The following is a 14,789-nucleotide window of genomic DNA, read 5'->3' as shown; positions in this document are numbered from 1 at the left end:
AGCGTCTATTTCTCCAATAATTCTCATTCCTTATTATTAATCATTCTTTGCTATATATCGATTGTACATTATAAACCGCTCCTTATATACGTGGTTAAATAACTATATAAATTTTTAACCGCGAACACTTGCTAAACGTGGAGTCCCGACAAGTGTGTATACGCGTTTTATTCCATGTATAATTTCACAAGAATATAACTATGGATAGAAGTAAAATTTAATTTAACCTTCGCTAAACGTTTAGTACGCGAACATCTCCCCAAATCTTCCTTCAATCTTTTTCAAACGTAATTTAAATTTCTTAAAAAGCGTGTAAATTTGAACTTGCCAGGCCATTCATTATCAATGAAAGCTATCCACTTTTACAATTTTTTCTTTAAGAAAGAAGAGCTTATGTATATGGCTATTAAGATATTTACTCGTAATGTTTGGATATACAGTATCTTTTACAACGAGAACATACATAGGTACATATTCGACACAAAGCCAAAGGAGATATATTGTTGAAGATCAAACGATCAATCAGTCCTATGTTAATTGCTATAGCAGTTGTGTTTTAATAAATCTACAGTAAAATAAGCTACAATATAGCTTTGTTGTATTTTTGCTGCAAAATTCTACTAAAATAGTTTCGCGAAAATAAAAACTGAGCAAACCTTGCATACGTATCTCTTTAATCCTCTAAAATTGTATTTATCTTTGTGTTTCAGGGATTGCAGAGTGGTCAGAGATCCACAAACCCTCAAATCCAAAGGATATGGCTTCGTTTCATACGTTAAAAAAGCGGTGAGTGTCCGCGCATGTTTTTATCAGATATTCGTTAAACGTTAGAAAATAGTGAAAGAAGTAGCTGAGATAACGGATAAAATTGACTTAGCTACGTTGAAGAGTAAAAGTGTACGGTTTTTGTGTGCGTGCGTTAGAACGATGTTTGATGAAATAATAAAATTTCTACTTATGGCTGTTTGGTTCGTTGTTTTGCACTATCGATAGTATAGTTTATGTGCACCCTGTGCGAGTATTTCTACTTTGGTACATTGGAAAAATGGCGAGAGACGCACGTGATACTCTCTCTCTCTCTCTCTCGAGTTTGTAGGATCGATTGAACGAGAAGAGAAGCCGATGTGACAGTTTACAACATCATTTTTCGGCCGAATGGAGAGTGGCCACCGAGTTTTACTGGCCCGTGCCAAAATCCGCGCGGTAAATCACGAACGAGGTTGTACGTAGGGCCGAGCAAAAGAAGGCTTTTCTCCTTCGTTTACGGGCAAAGGTTTATTCGCCGAGGCTCTAGCAAGCCGAAGAGGTAGCAGCAGCCGCGTTCCGGATACGTCCCCGCGCACACTTCCGGTTTCCCTCTGTTTTAATGTCCTATCGATCTGGACCACCGCGCCGTCCCGCCACCGCCACCTCGCTCATACCCGTAGCATTCCTATTGCCTCAGGTATAAATTTTCCCGGTGTCTCCGTTAACCTCGGAAAAGGAAAATTTCAGTCTCGCTACAATTTCGAGTTTTGCCCACTTTCGCGTTTTACACCGCACTAAGTCACTTTTAGTCCTCTTTTACCTTCTCCCGTTCTCTCTCTCTCCCTCTACATTCATCTCTCCTGTTTTCCTTAACCCACAAACCCACGCCCATTTCTGGCTTGCAAACACTTCTCTCGTTCCTTCGCTACTAAAATTCCACGCTACTCCCATTCCTTATCCTACACTCTCTTTTCCTCTTTTAAGCCCCCACTCTCTCGTCCTCTCTCCATTTCCTTGGGTCACCCCGGACACACAAACTTAAATCGCGGACTCTGATAGACCAACGTCCGATGTCCCGCCGACGCGCCGCACGACTCCTTTCGAATCCGGCTAGAATTCTCGGAATTCCCATTTCGCTTGGAGGAACTGAACGATAGTCTCGGATGTTGAATACCTAACGAATATCGCATTACCCGATGCATCTTAGCGAGTCCCAGTACAGCGACACGAATCAACCATGTTTTTCTCTAGCAATGTTAATGACAAATTTCAATCTACGGAGGGTCGCATTGTCGAGGTCAACTGTGCAACAACCCTCTAAATGCTCTTTAACGTTAATTAACGCCAAATATACCGAGAAAAAATGTCACTTGATACAAATCAGTCTTATTTTCAATGGTATACCTAGTCCGGTTAAATATTTACTCGAGATAGCAATGAAATTTAATTAAATCGATTAAAATTGATTCCCTTCAAATAATTTTCGTTTAATTGAATCTCGGTTATTAATTAAAACCAGGTACATATTGATTTGGCACTGTTCAATTAATGATTTATCTCTTTCAAATGATTTCTTTCACCCGCAGTGTGTGTATACCTATACAAGAAATTGAACGAAACGTTGAATTTGGTTTTGCCCGCGCAAAAGATCGCGATGAATTTAATCGTGAAAATTTCACGCGTCGATTGGTGGTGGAGAGGATATTAGTTGTTGATCTGGGGCTGATAGTGGGGCAGGAGGGGGAGTATGGAAATATATCGAGCGGTGTTCAGAATCAGCTTAGAGAGGCTCGCATTGGGTCGCCTTGACACTGCTATATATCTATATACTATATGTATATATACATACATATCCAGACTAGCGCGAATATTCGGCATCATATCTAGAATTGAAATTCAAATCGGAAATATTTTATCTCGGCGGAGTACGGGCGAACGAGATAAAAGACACTAAACATCAAATCTAATCAAACGCGAGCTAGTGGAGGGGGAAGAGAGTGAGAGTGAGAGAGAGAGAGAGAGAGAGAGAGCTTCTCGAATCAAAACTGTAAAACGTACGATCCACTATCCGAATATTTCCGTCGAAGAGAATATTTTGCAAGATTTGTTGTTTACGCAAACGTTTCATAATGTGTACCTTGAATCTCGAGCTTAGACTGTGTTTATGCCAAGGGCTTTTGCATACAAACTCAAGTGTGGCGAGCGCGCGTGCATTGGCGAAGCGTGATTGTGCGAGGCTTCTACGGCGATCCCGGAGCACAATAAAAACTTGTATATATATATATATATATATATATATATAAACAGAGGCGGCTACATTTCTAGCAAATAGTAATACGTATACATATACGTTGCCGCGTTCACGAGATTTTACGTAAGAGCCGTATCTCTCTCCGTATCCAGCAACAATAACAACGCGCTGCTTCGCGGATTTTCAAGAGACTTTTCCCCTTTTGCACGGTAAAGAATGAAAAGATCCACTCTGGAATCTTGGTATTAATCGAGAAGCGGGCAGATCTGTTTTTCCAGCGATGAAATTCAACCAGTTCGTCCTGCATTGGATATAGACCGAGCTATATAGGGTGTACAGTTACAGTACATATGTATATAGTTACACACACCGTACAACCGGCTTATGTATGTACATGAGAGATTCTCTGAGCAGTCGCGCCAAGTTTTCAAGCCAGGATTGAACGCGCGACCAAGTTCGCCAGTTCAATCCGTCCATGACCAAGCATTAAGCTGGCACAAAACTTCCTTTCGCAAATCTCTGTCATTTATATGGAAGTTTGCAAGGGTGCTTTAAAGGCGAATTAAATTTCTTTCGTCATTTTTCGCGTCGCGCTTTTCTCTTTTGATATACGCGCGTCGCGTCGCTGCTATTACCCCACCTCCCCCCCCCCCTACTCCCCTCTTACCGGAAGCTTCTCTTCGCGAAACACGTGCGTGTTAATTAGAGTAGGACGCACGTGTGTGTGTGCGAGCAGTTATCGCTGACGCGCTTGAATTTTGTCGTCGTCCTTCGAAGAATCGGTCAAAACGCTGCGGGGCTTCAAAAAAAGGAACAGTTTTCCTACACTGGCAAAAAAAAACCGCTCTACGCTTTTCATCGCCTTTGTCGATTCTGCGAAAGCATTTGATGTAAGTTTTATACGAGCGTTATATCTCTTGTAGAATCGCGGTAAAGTCTGACGGAACGCTTTTCTTGATTTTCCTCCTCCTCCACCTCCCTTCCACCCTTTCAATCCCTCTCTCTCTCTCTCTCTTTAGAACCGCGTGGCTGCATCGCCCTTTTAAAACCAGAACAGTAATAAATGAATAAAAGTTACGACTGCTGTCTTCTCCGCTACAAGTTATGGCCACTGGCTGCTGCGCGCGTAACAAGAACCGACGGACGTGTTTTATTTTTTTCCGCTCACTCGGCTTACTTGATTTCCCTTTGGATACCACCACGAGAGAGAGAGAGAGAGAGAGAGAGAGAGAGAGAGAGAGAGAGAGACTCGATCGTGAAACAAAAGTTGAATCACCGTCCGACATAACGGTTAACAATAATAGACGCTTGGCGTGATTTTTTGCAAGTTTGAATAGTGTCAAAAAGGTTGGAACGTGTCGAATTGAGTCCGGGAACGTTTTACGAAGGTTTCTGACACCATGTGGACTGTAAAACGAAGGATTTAGAGTACTTTATACATCCTAGCTTTTATTCCCTAACTAAACTAGCGAAACTTGCCATCGTAACTGTCCCACCTCTCAGTGCTTATGACCGTTCGATATTACATATTAAGAATCTGCCGAATTTCATTACATTTTATCGTGGTAATGTTTCAGGAAGCGGAAAACGCCATTACCGGAATGAACGGCCAATGGCTTGGTAGCAGAAATATTCGAACTAATTGGGCAACTCGTAAACCTCCAGCACCAAAATCCGAAGGTGAGTCAGTTCCAGCGGTTTATTAGCGCACGCTGAATTTTAAAAATCGGCGTTTTATAATTAAGCTGCGAAGAAAATTGGCCAGTGCACCATATCGCGTTGAAATCGACTATAGTGGAAGTTAAATTTTAGGGACGACCAACGAGACATATACCATATATTACGCGTGTACATTAAAAAAAATACAAGTCTCATTTACTTGTAAGATTATTCGTAAGTTTCAACGTATACGAAAATTAGCATTTACAGTTTAAATCTGATTTTTCGATAAATTGGCACTTATTGGTCCCCCTTCGTTACTTCCACTTGGCGATACAATTAGAGCAACCGGGTCGAGGAGAGAAACCTCGGTGGATAAATTAGCCGTGTCCAGCCGGAATGAAGGGAGCTATAGCTGGATATTCTGGATGCGTGTATTTTAAATTATGAGGGAGTAAGAATTGTGGATGAGAGACGGTGGGGTATAATGGGGGGAGAGGGGAGGGGGATTTCCGAGGGAATTAGCACGAGGGCTTGGAAAAAGGATGAAAGGAGAGGCGTGTAAAATAAGTGGATGAAGGACGTGGGGTTGGAGGGGGGGGGGAGTAGTGGAAGTTGGTAAGGACGAAACCAATTGAAGTTATGAACTAAACGCATAATGAGCTTAAAGGTAGCACTACGGGACCCACCAAGTAAGTATTATTATATTATCATAAGCGGCTCTTCGTCGTCAAGCCAGAGCCACGGACCCTTTAGCCCTCCGCTAACTAATTTCATTCCGCAAGTCTTTAATTAGTATTCGTCGCGGAGCGTCCGAACTTTTTCACTAGACGGGAGCTTGCAAGCTCGCCCGGACGGACCGTTCACCCGTATTTGCATAGGCCAGATTCCTGAAAAGTATTCTCTCCCTTGTGCTTGCCGTCCACCTTTGTGCCCGTGGTTAATACATATTCTCTCCGTGACGTTTCCTAAATTCTACCTCGATTCACCTAATCCACTTTTATTCCACCCCCCCCCCCCCAGCATCCCGCCCCTCTAACATGACTTTTAGTCAGAGTACCAACGACGAAAATATTATACGTCGCGCGCGGCTCAACAATAATTCCATTCCGACGCTTAAAATTTTCCCACGTCTATTATTCTCCAGATTTCTCAGAGTTTCCCGATTTGCGGACGAGCATGCAGCGGCTACACTCTTGCAACATCAAGTGAAATTAAAAGGGATGAAGAAAGTTTCCCTCTTATTTTTCATTGAAATTTCAATAAAGCCTGGCGCCACACTACACGCGATTTTCCCTCTTTCTCTCCTCAAATTGCTCCATTCTCTCTTCTTCTCTTTCCAACTCGTCGTACGTTAGACCAGTGTGTCCAGTATATATATATATATATATACGTGTACAGTAGTTATATATCGGGTTCATAAATAGAGATAAATAAATGTAGCAATCTCTGGAGCATCGATAACGGATAATGAACGGCGGGTGAGTTTATGGATCCTCCTAGTCACACACAGCTGTTATTGGTTTTTAAGCATCGAAATCTAATCTCGCATCGCCTTGCTATCGAGCGCTCACGCGTCAAGTTTAATTGGCAGAAAGCCCGATCCGATCCATTCCCGAGAACCCAGAGAGAGAGAGAGAGAGAGAGCGAAGAAGGGAGCAAGCACATTCCCCGGAAGTGGTTGGCTTGTAATTACCGAGGGAGCTGGATCTGGTTTAAGAGCGGTCCGCAACAGTAAAAAGTCCTGAACACGTGCCGACTGTAAAAATGGCGAATCCCCGAGAGTTCGGCGGTTTCGCCAATTAAAGCCTTAATGCCGAAACCCTATTAAAATTTTGGATATTTACCAAGCACCGCGTCTATCTTCCAATTTGGCCAGCTGTGCTGCTAAATTCATTGCGAGAATTGCGCATTAACGCTCGTATCACTCGTTTCAATCCCCTGCACACCATGTCGTCCCATGGTCGCGCGCCTTTACTCCGACCAATCAAAACTTTAAATTGTTTCTTCATTGTGCTCGCGCGCGGTTCGACTCACGCGTTTCTCTCGCCTTGAATTAATAATATTTTCATTACTCTACGACAGAAAAAAGAATTAACACGCGCGTCTCTCTGTGTAAAAGGGTTTTGCGTTCGTTATCTGGGTCTCCCCCCTCCTCTCCATTCTCGCTGTTTCAAATGGCGAAAATGTTTCCTCGTTGGAGGAGGGAGGGGTGGAAGGAGAGAGAGCATACATCGCATCGAGGGAGAAGGCAGGAAGAAGCTGTGGCATTTTTCTCGGTGATGACTTGCCAGGGAAGACGCGGGATTTGCTGGTTGCGCAATGCTCCGGCACACCGGCGATGTGCTGGATTGCGCGGGATGACACAGTAACACGAGGGATTACGGGGCTCCGTCCTCTTTTCTATACATATAAAAAATTGCATGCTTTCGTATCAGCATATGGATGAAACGTATTCTCGTGCGTTACCATCCACAATGTTTTACCGCAAGCTGCCGCGGTGAAAAATAGGAAGCGTCTCGTCTGCCTCCCCACAGAGACCATATACTTTCCCTCCCCCCCCCCCCTCCCTACCCCAGCCAGCCGAGCCAAGCTCGATTTCTAAAACGAAACACACTGAAATGGACCGATGAAATATTCTCCAGTAGTGTTTGTCAGTGATTTTCGAGCCTAGCCTGTATATACATATACGCTCCGTTCATCGCGTGCTTCTTCTATATATATATATAAGATAATATTAACCGATCCTTGAAAGTTTCGAGAGACGATGATCGAGACATTATAAATCCTTGTGGAATGGATTTTCGACAAATGGAGAAATAACTCATCGTGGACGTATAGTTTGGTCCGTCCAGTATTTTTTCCGAAGCTGCTTATTTTCTTCGACCTTCCACACAGCATTCTCTTATCCTCTTCTCTCGCGCTTCTTCTTTTTCATGTTTACCACGGCTTTTATATCAAATGGTTCGTCTCGTGTGAAACTTGCGAGTTTCCGAAACTTCCCCTTGCGAGCTCGGATACTTTGAACTTGGCACGAAGGATAGATTCGAAATTCCGAAGACTTTTCGATTACACAAACTACTTTTGAACTTTCGACTTACTTCCAAGTTTCTATTTGCACCACCGCAATGTTACTATGATGTAATAAAGTTTTCGACTCGGGATAGTGCAGCGTTTACTTCTGATTCGCGAGGATTGAATGGATCAACCACTTACAGATGTTACACATGTCCTGAGCTGACAATCAGCGTAAAATGCCAAGAGTTGTTGAGAGATGTGGGAGGTGGGAAGGGGAGGGGGGTAGTGTAGGATGAGGTTAGCAGGTCGCGTATCACGCGTAAGACAATAAGGGAAGAGGTAGCTTTCGCGAATTGGAGAAACGAGCCGGAATTACCGCAGTTATCCGGTGGAACGATTTCTGGCCCCCGAACGATCCCTCTGAAATGCTACGTTGGACGGATCGATGCGGTCACCTCGCGGTCGTAACTCGGATTGTAAAATATTTCACCTCTCGCCGCTCGCTCCTCTGACCGCATTCGAGATTATCGACGCGCCCCGTCGTTCGTACTTTTTGCCTCGCGTCTTCCCGCCTCCAACAGCAGGAAGGTCCCCGTAGCACCAACAGCGACGTAGAACACGTCCCGTGATGATGACACTACCACGGAAGAAAAAAAAAGTCTCCGCAAACACTGATAGAAATAAACTATACGATATAGCTATTATATTGGGATGTATCTCGAGAAACGTTTATTGTAGAAACGTGTAAGGGCTAATCGTATAGGGTAAAAAGGGGTTTAGGGATTTATCGGTGACAGGAGTGACGCATACATGTGTATGCGTGTGTATGTGTGTGGTGAAGGGAAGGTTAACGCACCGGAAGACCAGTCCATCACGCGAGACGTAGAGTCGACGTGCAGGCATTGAATTAGCAGCGAGTCGGTTTGCAAGGGTCTAGTGTCGAGCCGCATTGGTAACGCGAGGAGCCGTGTACAGCCGTGTAGTATGTACTTGAAGAGGCAGTAAAGTGCGCAAACCCAACTGCCGCTCGTTGCAGGCTCTTTTCTGACGGTATCGCTCGAAGGACGACAAGCTCTCTTATAATCAAGCGTATATATATACCACAGATTTTAATTTCGTTTAATATTCTCCATCAATCTATAGGGAAGAGTATATATAGTTGCCCGACCATAACGAGTTTAGTCATTCAACGACAGACGAGGACACGAACGGTTTTTCTTTTTTTTTTTTGCTGCTCTATAACAAACTAATTGATTTACGAGGCTTTAGAAGCTATTATAGAAAGTACGATTGTCACGACGATACCTTTATTATTTTAAAAGAAACGAGGTTATAGTCTCTTTGTGTATTTTGCTTATCAGTATATATATATATATATATATATATATATATATATATATATATTTATATATAGATATAGTTACTTATTCGGGTATCTTTTGCCATGGCAGCTCGGATAAGAAGTTATAACTGACCCCTTCGGGCCATAAAAGTAATTATCGTGTCGGGATGTTAACGATTCCCCATAGCAGCATCATCCCCATTGATTCGCAGTTAGCAGCTTCGACCGACCGAGGGGACGAATAGCTCTCGCACACTGGCTATGCAGAACGGTTTAAGGGGTTTGATGGCGTTGGTGCTGCAGGCGAAGGGGATTAGGTATGACGGGTGCAAAGGAAGCGCGTTGCTACCGACGCGAGCTTAATGGAATCAGTTTGAAATTGATCGACGAGAACGCGAGCGAGTGAGCCAGCGAGCAACCACGGAGCCTCTCCGTCGTCGGCGAGCCGGATATTTTTGCGGAACTCTACCAGCTATAGGCCAACCTTAACCATCTTCCCTACAATTTTAACTCGTGCACCCTGCCAGCATCGATGCTCCATATTGTATACGTGTTTATACATTATACTTAGTCCTTACCCACAAAACTCTCCCAATTATCGTCATTCTTATATATATGCAAAAATTCACAAGTTATTTTGGTTGTCGATTCTTTCATTTAACAGATGAGTTGCGATCATGTAGCAATAATATTTAATTGAAAAGATTCGAAGAACGTAATTTCCCAGCGCAACAAAACTCTTTAATGAATCATCGCTTTTCATATATATATATATATATATACGCATTAAATTAAATCTTATTCCATCATCCGTTCTCATACTTTGATCGATTTTCTTCTTTAAGATAGTACCGACGCTTTTATTCAACAGTTTTATTGCACTCGTAGGAATATTTAATTGACAAGACTCGAGAAAAGTTGGAGCTGAGTTTTTCAATACTATATATACAAAGCCGATTATTGATAGGAGTGATTCTCCCTCTCGTTATTCCGTTCACCGATCGAGGTGAAGTTAGTTGTTTGCGATCGTGACAGAAGTATATGACTACGCATACAGTGTGTATACAGTATATAGTATAGCTCGGTGGAAGCTCGTCCCTCGTCAATGTGCTAAGAGCGGAATGACGCGACGTCTCGAGGCGGAATTTAAAGGGACCAGCGTTCTACAATCCTCTCGGCAATCTCTGCAGAATTTCTGCTTTATATCGCGCGAGGCAAGGAGGCGCGATACCCAGCGCGTCATTCACACTTAGACGAAACCGAAGAAACCAATTTCCAAGGGAAGCAACAATGTTTTTCTTATTCGCTTCTATTCGTCTATCACGCTTTATCACGCTTATCAAAGTGCGCTCGTGTTTGCCGATTTGCCAAAGCTTCTCGACGATTACAGCTTAAAGAGTATGTCTCCTAAGCTAAATGGCAATTCCAAAGCATATATATATACACACTTGACTATATCTGTTTAATGCTAAACGCTAAACTTTGAGTATCAAAGAGCAGCGTGTTTGATTAAGAAGCATCCTTGCCGAGCTGGTACAGTCCTCGACAAATTTAATCCTCACATCCAACGCCAGCCTCCTGATTAAATTTCTCCGCCTGCCTTGTCGATTACGTCTCGTTAAAGCTACGCAAGATACCGCTTCTCGGTCGATTCTCTCATTCGTTATTCGCTTAGATTTTTTCACCTTCTCTCTATATACATATATATATATATATATATATATATATACCCAAATTCCAGTATTATACTGTTTCAGAGATCCGGGCGAGCGTTTCGTAGGGAATTTCATTGGTGGAGGAGGGAGGGGGGGGGGGGGGATGGTGAGATGGTATCAAAGGACGAGCCGTGTACCTACTATCCGGCAGCAGAGTCTCTTGATATCGGTAGAAGCGTGGCCCTTGGCAAAATTGCCTTCCGGCGAAGCAGCAGCAGCAGCAGCAGCACGTTGACGCAAAATTAAACTTTATAATGCATCCCAGCGATGTCGATTCGGCCCCATTAACCGCACGATGCCACTGGAGCTTGCATCGCGTACATAATGCACTATTATGAAGCGAAAGCGCTTCACGCAAGAACGAGAATCGAGTTCCAGGCTCGATGCGAACCGATAGGAAAAGTCCTGCCGTCGATTTTATTTCTTCAGCAGCCAGCGTGTTAAAATAATGTATGCTGCAGAGAAAAATAAAGTGAAATGGAGAGGGAGAGGGAGGGAGGAGTGTGCCCAGGGTCAGGGGATGAGAATGGGATCGGGGAGCGAGAGATTCGTACAGTGGCGAGACTGTTCTGTTTGTTGGGGCAACTGGAATTTCGAGGAAGCGATTCTTTCTGCTCCAGTATCTCCGGGTCAGTCGGACTTCTTGATTCGGTAATGCAGCGAGATGTGAAACTTTCGAACGGAATACGAAATTCGTGCGTGATTCGAATTAAGGGGGACGCGTACGACGTAAAGCCGCCAAAGTCGAAGACGAAGGTGCTTCGCCCTGTCTGACATATCCCGGCAAAACTTTCTATTCCGCAAAGAAAAAACCTAGAGAGAGAGAGAGAGAGAGAGAGAGAGCGAGGATGATAAAGCAAGCTCGGATCTCGCTCGTGGCACAAATTCAAGAAAATTGAAGGCTTCGTTATTTACAATTGATCCACAAGACCCTTAGCGTCTCTTTTCGAACTGTCGAACCTCCGTAACCACTCCCTATACCTCTACATCCCCTCGTTTAGCTTCTGATTCCGTTCATTTTCACTATGAGGGAAGCCCCTGAACAATCGTGTCTCGCGCTAGCGAGAAAGTAGCTTACAAGGGCAAGGATTAAATGAGTGGGGGGGACCGTAATTAGATACGTCGATGCTTCTTAATTCGACTATAGAGTGAGCTTGATACGACCTGTTTAACGATCATGCTCTACGGTGATAGTTACTATAGGTTTATACTTTCGCGCGAGGCAGCGAGCAAAAATTCCGTAATTTTTGCATGTCTGACAAAGCATTGATACTGACCACTCACGAATAATTAATTTCTATCGCTGTTTGAAGATTATTACATTTATCGTAAAAAACTTTGGCCTTATTCATTCGTGCCACGTATTTTTATAACAATATACCTTAATAACGAAAATCAATTCAATAAATTGATTACGTTATTTCTATTAACTTCTCTGAAATTTGAATTATATCTTATCGAGAGAGAAAGGCCTTTATACTTTTCCGTAATACACATCGAATGTATTATATCTATTATAAGAGAAGTTGAGAAATATTACATAATTGTCAGTATATACATAGTTTGATTATGGAACGAGACACGGTGCTTGAAAAATACTTAGGTATGTTTTCCAAACGACAAGCGTACGATCTTGATATCACGTGTAACAGTTGGACCGTGAAATTGAGGAGGACAGCATCAAGCTGAAACTTGACAGCTGGAAACGAATCGTTTCAGTGGGATCGACACCTAGAACGAACAACGGGAATCTCGATATATATCGCCGGTCCCGCAAGAATACCTACCGGGAATGATTGGACGATATTGCGGTAGATGGTAGGCAGCAGAAGCCACGCATACGATTGACAGGAAGCCAAAGGGTGCATTAAAGCTTCTCCGATGATGACTCGCTAGTCTTGCTCTTTTCCACTGCCCCTCCCCCCCCCCATGTTTTATTTTCCTCTTAGGAAACAACACTTGGAAAATCGATGCAAATTCGAGTTGAAATATCTGCGGAATCTCGTAAAAATTGCATTTTTCTTCCGTTTCGGTAGTGTCACTTGGCTAATAAAAAAAGAAAGGAACCATTGGTCATGGTCGTTGGTATAGAAGAGGCAATTGTTGCGGGGTTGAAGCAGTCGCTTTGATTTTGTAGGATGTTTCCAGGGGTTTATCCATCCTGCCTATGTATAATATGAGTTTGCTCGGTGCAGAGCGATCGACTTCCAAAGGCAACGCGAAGGGGGGTGTTACAGCACTCGACACAGGGTGCGCATCGGATGACCTCGGCTAAAGGTGTAGTGATCCCGCTTCACAGTTTGACCTGCGTAGGTTACCCAACTACTCCCATAAGTGCCATCGCGAAAAGTGACTATATACGGTACTCTGATGCACGCTGCAAGTCGAGACCACCCTACACATTCCAACCGGTATACTCTCAGCAAAGCAGAGGCTTTGTCCCGTTATTCGCCAAATTCTTCCTTCCTCCATCGAATCTCCACCAAAAACCAAACTAAACAATCGAAATTTTCTCGACAAACCTGAACGGTTCTTTTCTAAAGATTTATCAACGACAGATTTCTATAGCGTTACATAGCGAGCCATATATAACTATCCTGGGATTAATAATTACAGGTGTTTTTTTTTTTTGTATTAAGGAGATTCAATGGTCCAGTGGTACAAACTATATTAGTCAGACTTGCGCTTCAAAATTAAGTGAAATAAAATTCCCTCATGCAATTGATTATTTAACAACGAAATATTCTAAAACAGTTCAAAATCAATAGACAATCGAGTATTTTATTAGAATATTGCGGCGTCCAGCGCAATTTGATGACCTAGATTTTTTCTTGACTTTTTTTACCATTTGTTTCCACTGTAAGAAATTTATAGTTTCTGATAAATTTTAATTTCTAAGCGATCACTTTAATCGTAAAAGTATACTGTTTCGGTTTACCGCGTTAAATTTGTATTCAAATTTGGTTGTCGTACTTACAAATTTATTTCGTAAAAATTAATTATTTAATATAATGAAAAAATTTAACACTTGGATAATTTTTTTTTTCTAATATTAGTTGGATAATTGAAAACCGTGAACATATGCGGTATACAATTACGATTAAAATGGGTCGTTAAAAATGAAAATCGATTCGAAAATAAGTTTCGTGTAGTAAAAAGTGATTGTAATTTAAAAGACCAAAAAACTGTAGGCCATCAAATTGCACCGAACGTCAATATGCCAATATAAATTATTAGATTATCTATTGATTTTAAGCCTTTTTAGAATATTTCATTGTTAAACATTCAATTCATATAAGAGAATTTTTTTTATTAAATTTTAAAGCATATGTCTGACTTATGGTATACGGTTTGTACGAGACCCCTCTGAATCCCCTTAACATAAAGTGTACACTCGAGCTACGATCTATAGTATTTCGGTGGCTTACGTCTTTAACGATAAATAGACGAGGGAATGTGGGAATTCTGGGGATGAGAAATCGAGCGAGGGATACGTAGTTTTTACTCTAAGAATTTTCTCGACGAATGCAAATTCCCGGAAAGCTTGGCAGACCTTGGAGGAAAAAATTGAAAATTTCTATGCGAATGGCCGCTCGCTCTGGCAGTCAGAAAATGAAAGTAGACTGACGGCAGCCGGCGCTAAAATTACATTTCCGGAAAGAAAGAGAGAGAGAGAGAGAGACTGACTGACTTTGGTAGATCGATCGGGTTTACTCGCGGAACGGAGAAATAAGGTAGCAGCACTCGTTCCATCGCGTCCAGTCCCAAAAACTTTGACGATTATACAAATCGTACCGATAAACCTACTTCGTCCTCGCGCAATTTCGTTCTCGGATTTCCGATGTAAATCGACGCTCGTTTGTCCTCCCGACGGCGCGCAGCCGTCTACTTCAAAACGATTCGACCAATCGCGACCATACATCACTCGAAAGAGCCGCCACGCTTTTCTTCTTTTTCTGCATAGTATATATATATATATATATATTAGAGACGAACCGCAAAAATATTTGCATCCTCTTTTCGCATTTTGGGCCAAACGTAAAACGCGTCGAAGAAA

At 42.6% G+C, this 14,789-nt stretch overlaps 1 protein-coding gene across 9 annotated transcripts in view; it reads left to right on the top strand.

The window, feature by feature from the left end:
* Positions 1–14,789, top strand: part of LOC136780933 (nucleolysin TIAR) — a 439,848-nt gene that overhangs the window by 399,519 nt on the left and 25,540 nt on the right. For all 9 annotated transcript variants that reach the window (XM_066739544.1, XM_066739543.1, XM_066739549.1 and 6 more), the window contains 2 exons: positions 711–786; positions 4,576–4,678. In XM_066739544.1, coding sequence (XP_066595641.1) covers positions 711–786; positions 4,576–4,678 — 179 coding nt within the window. The remainder of the gene's footprint in view (positions 1–710; positions 787–4,575; positions 4,679–14,789) is intronic.

The sequence above is a fragment of the Prorops nasuta genome, unplaced genomic scaffold, assembly GCF_024137725.1.
Source record: "Prorops nasuta isolate Cenicafe-Biocafe unplaced genomic scaffold, Cenicafe_Pnas_1.2 PNAS00021, whole genome shotgun sequence".
Classification (NCBI taxonomy): Eukaryota; Metazoa; Arthropoda; class Insecta; order Hymenoptera; family Bethylidae; genus Prorops; species Prorops nasuta.
Note: the sequence above shows the minus strand (reverse complement) of the source record. Positions and strands in the feature narration are given on the sequence as shown.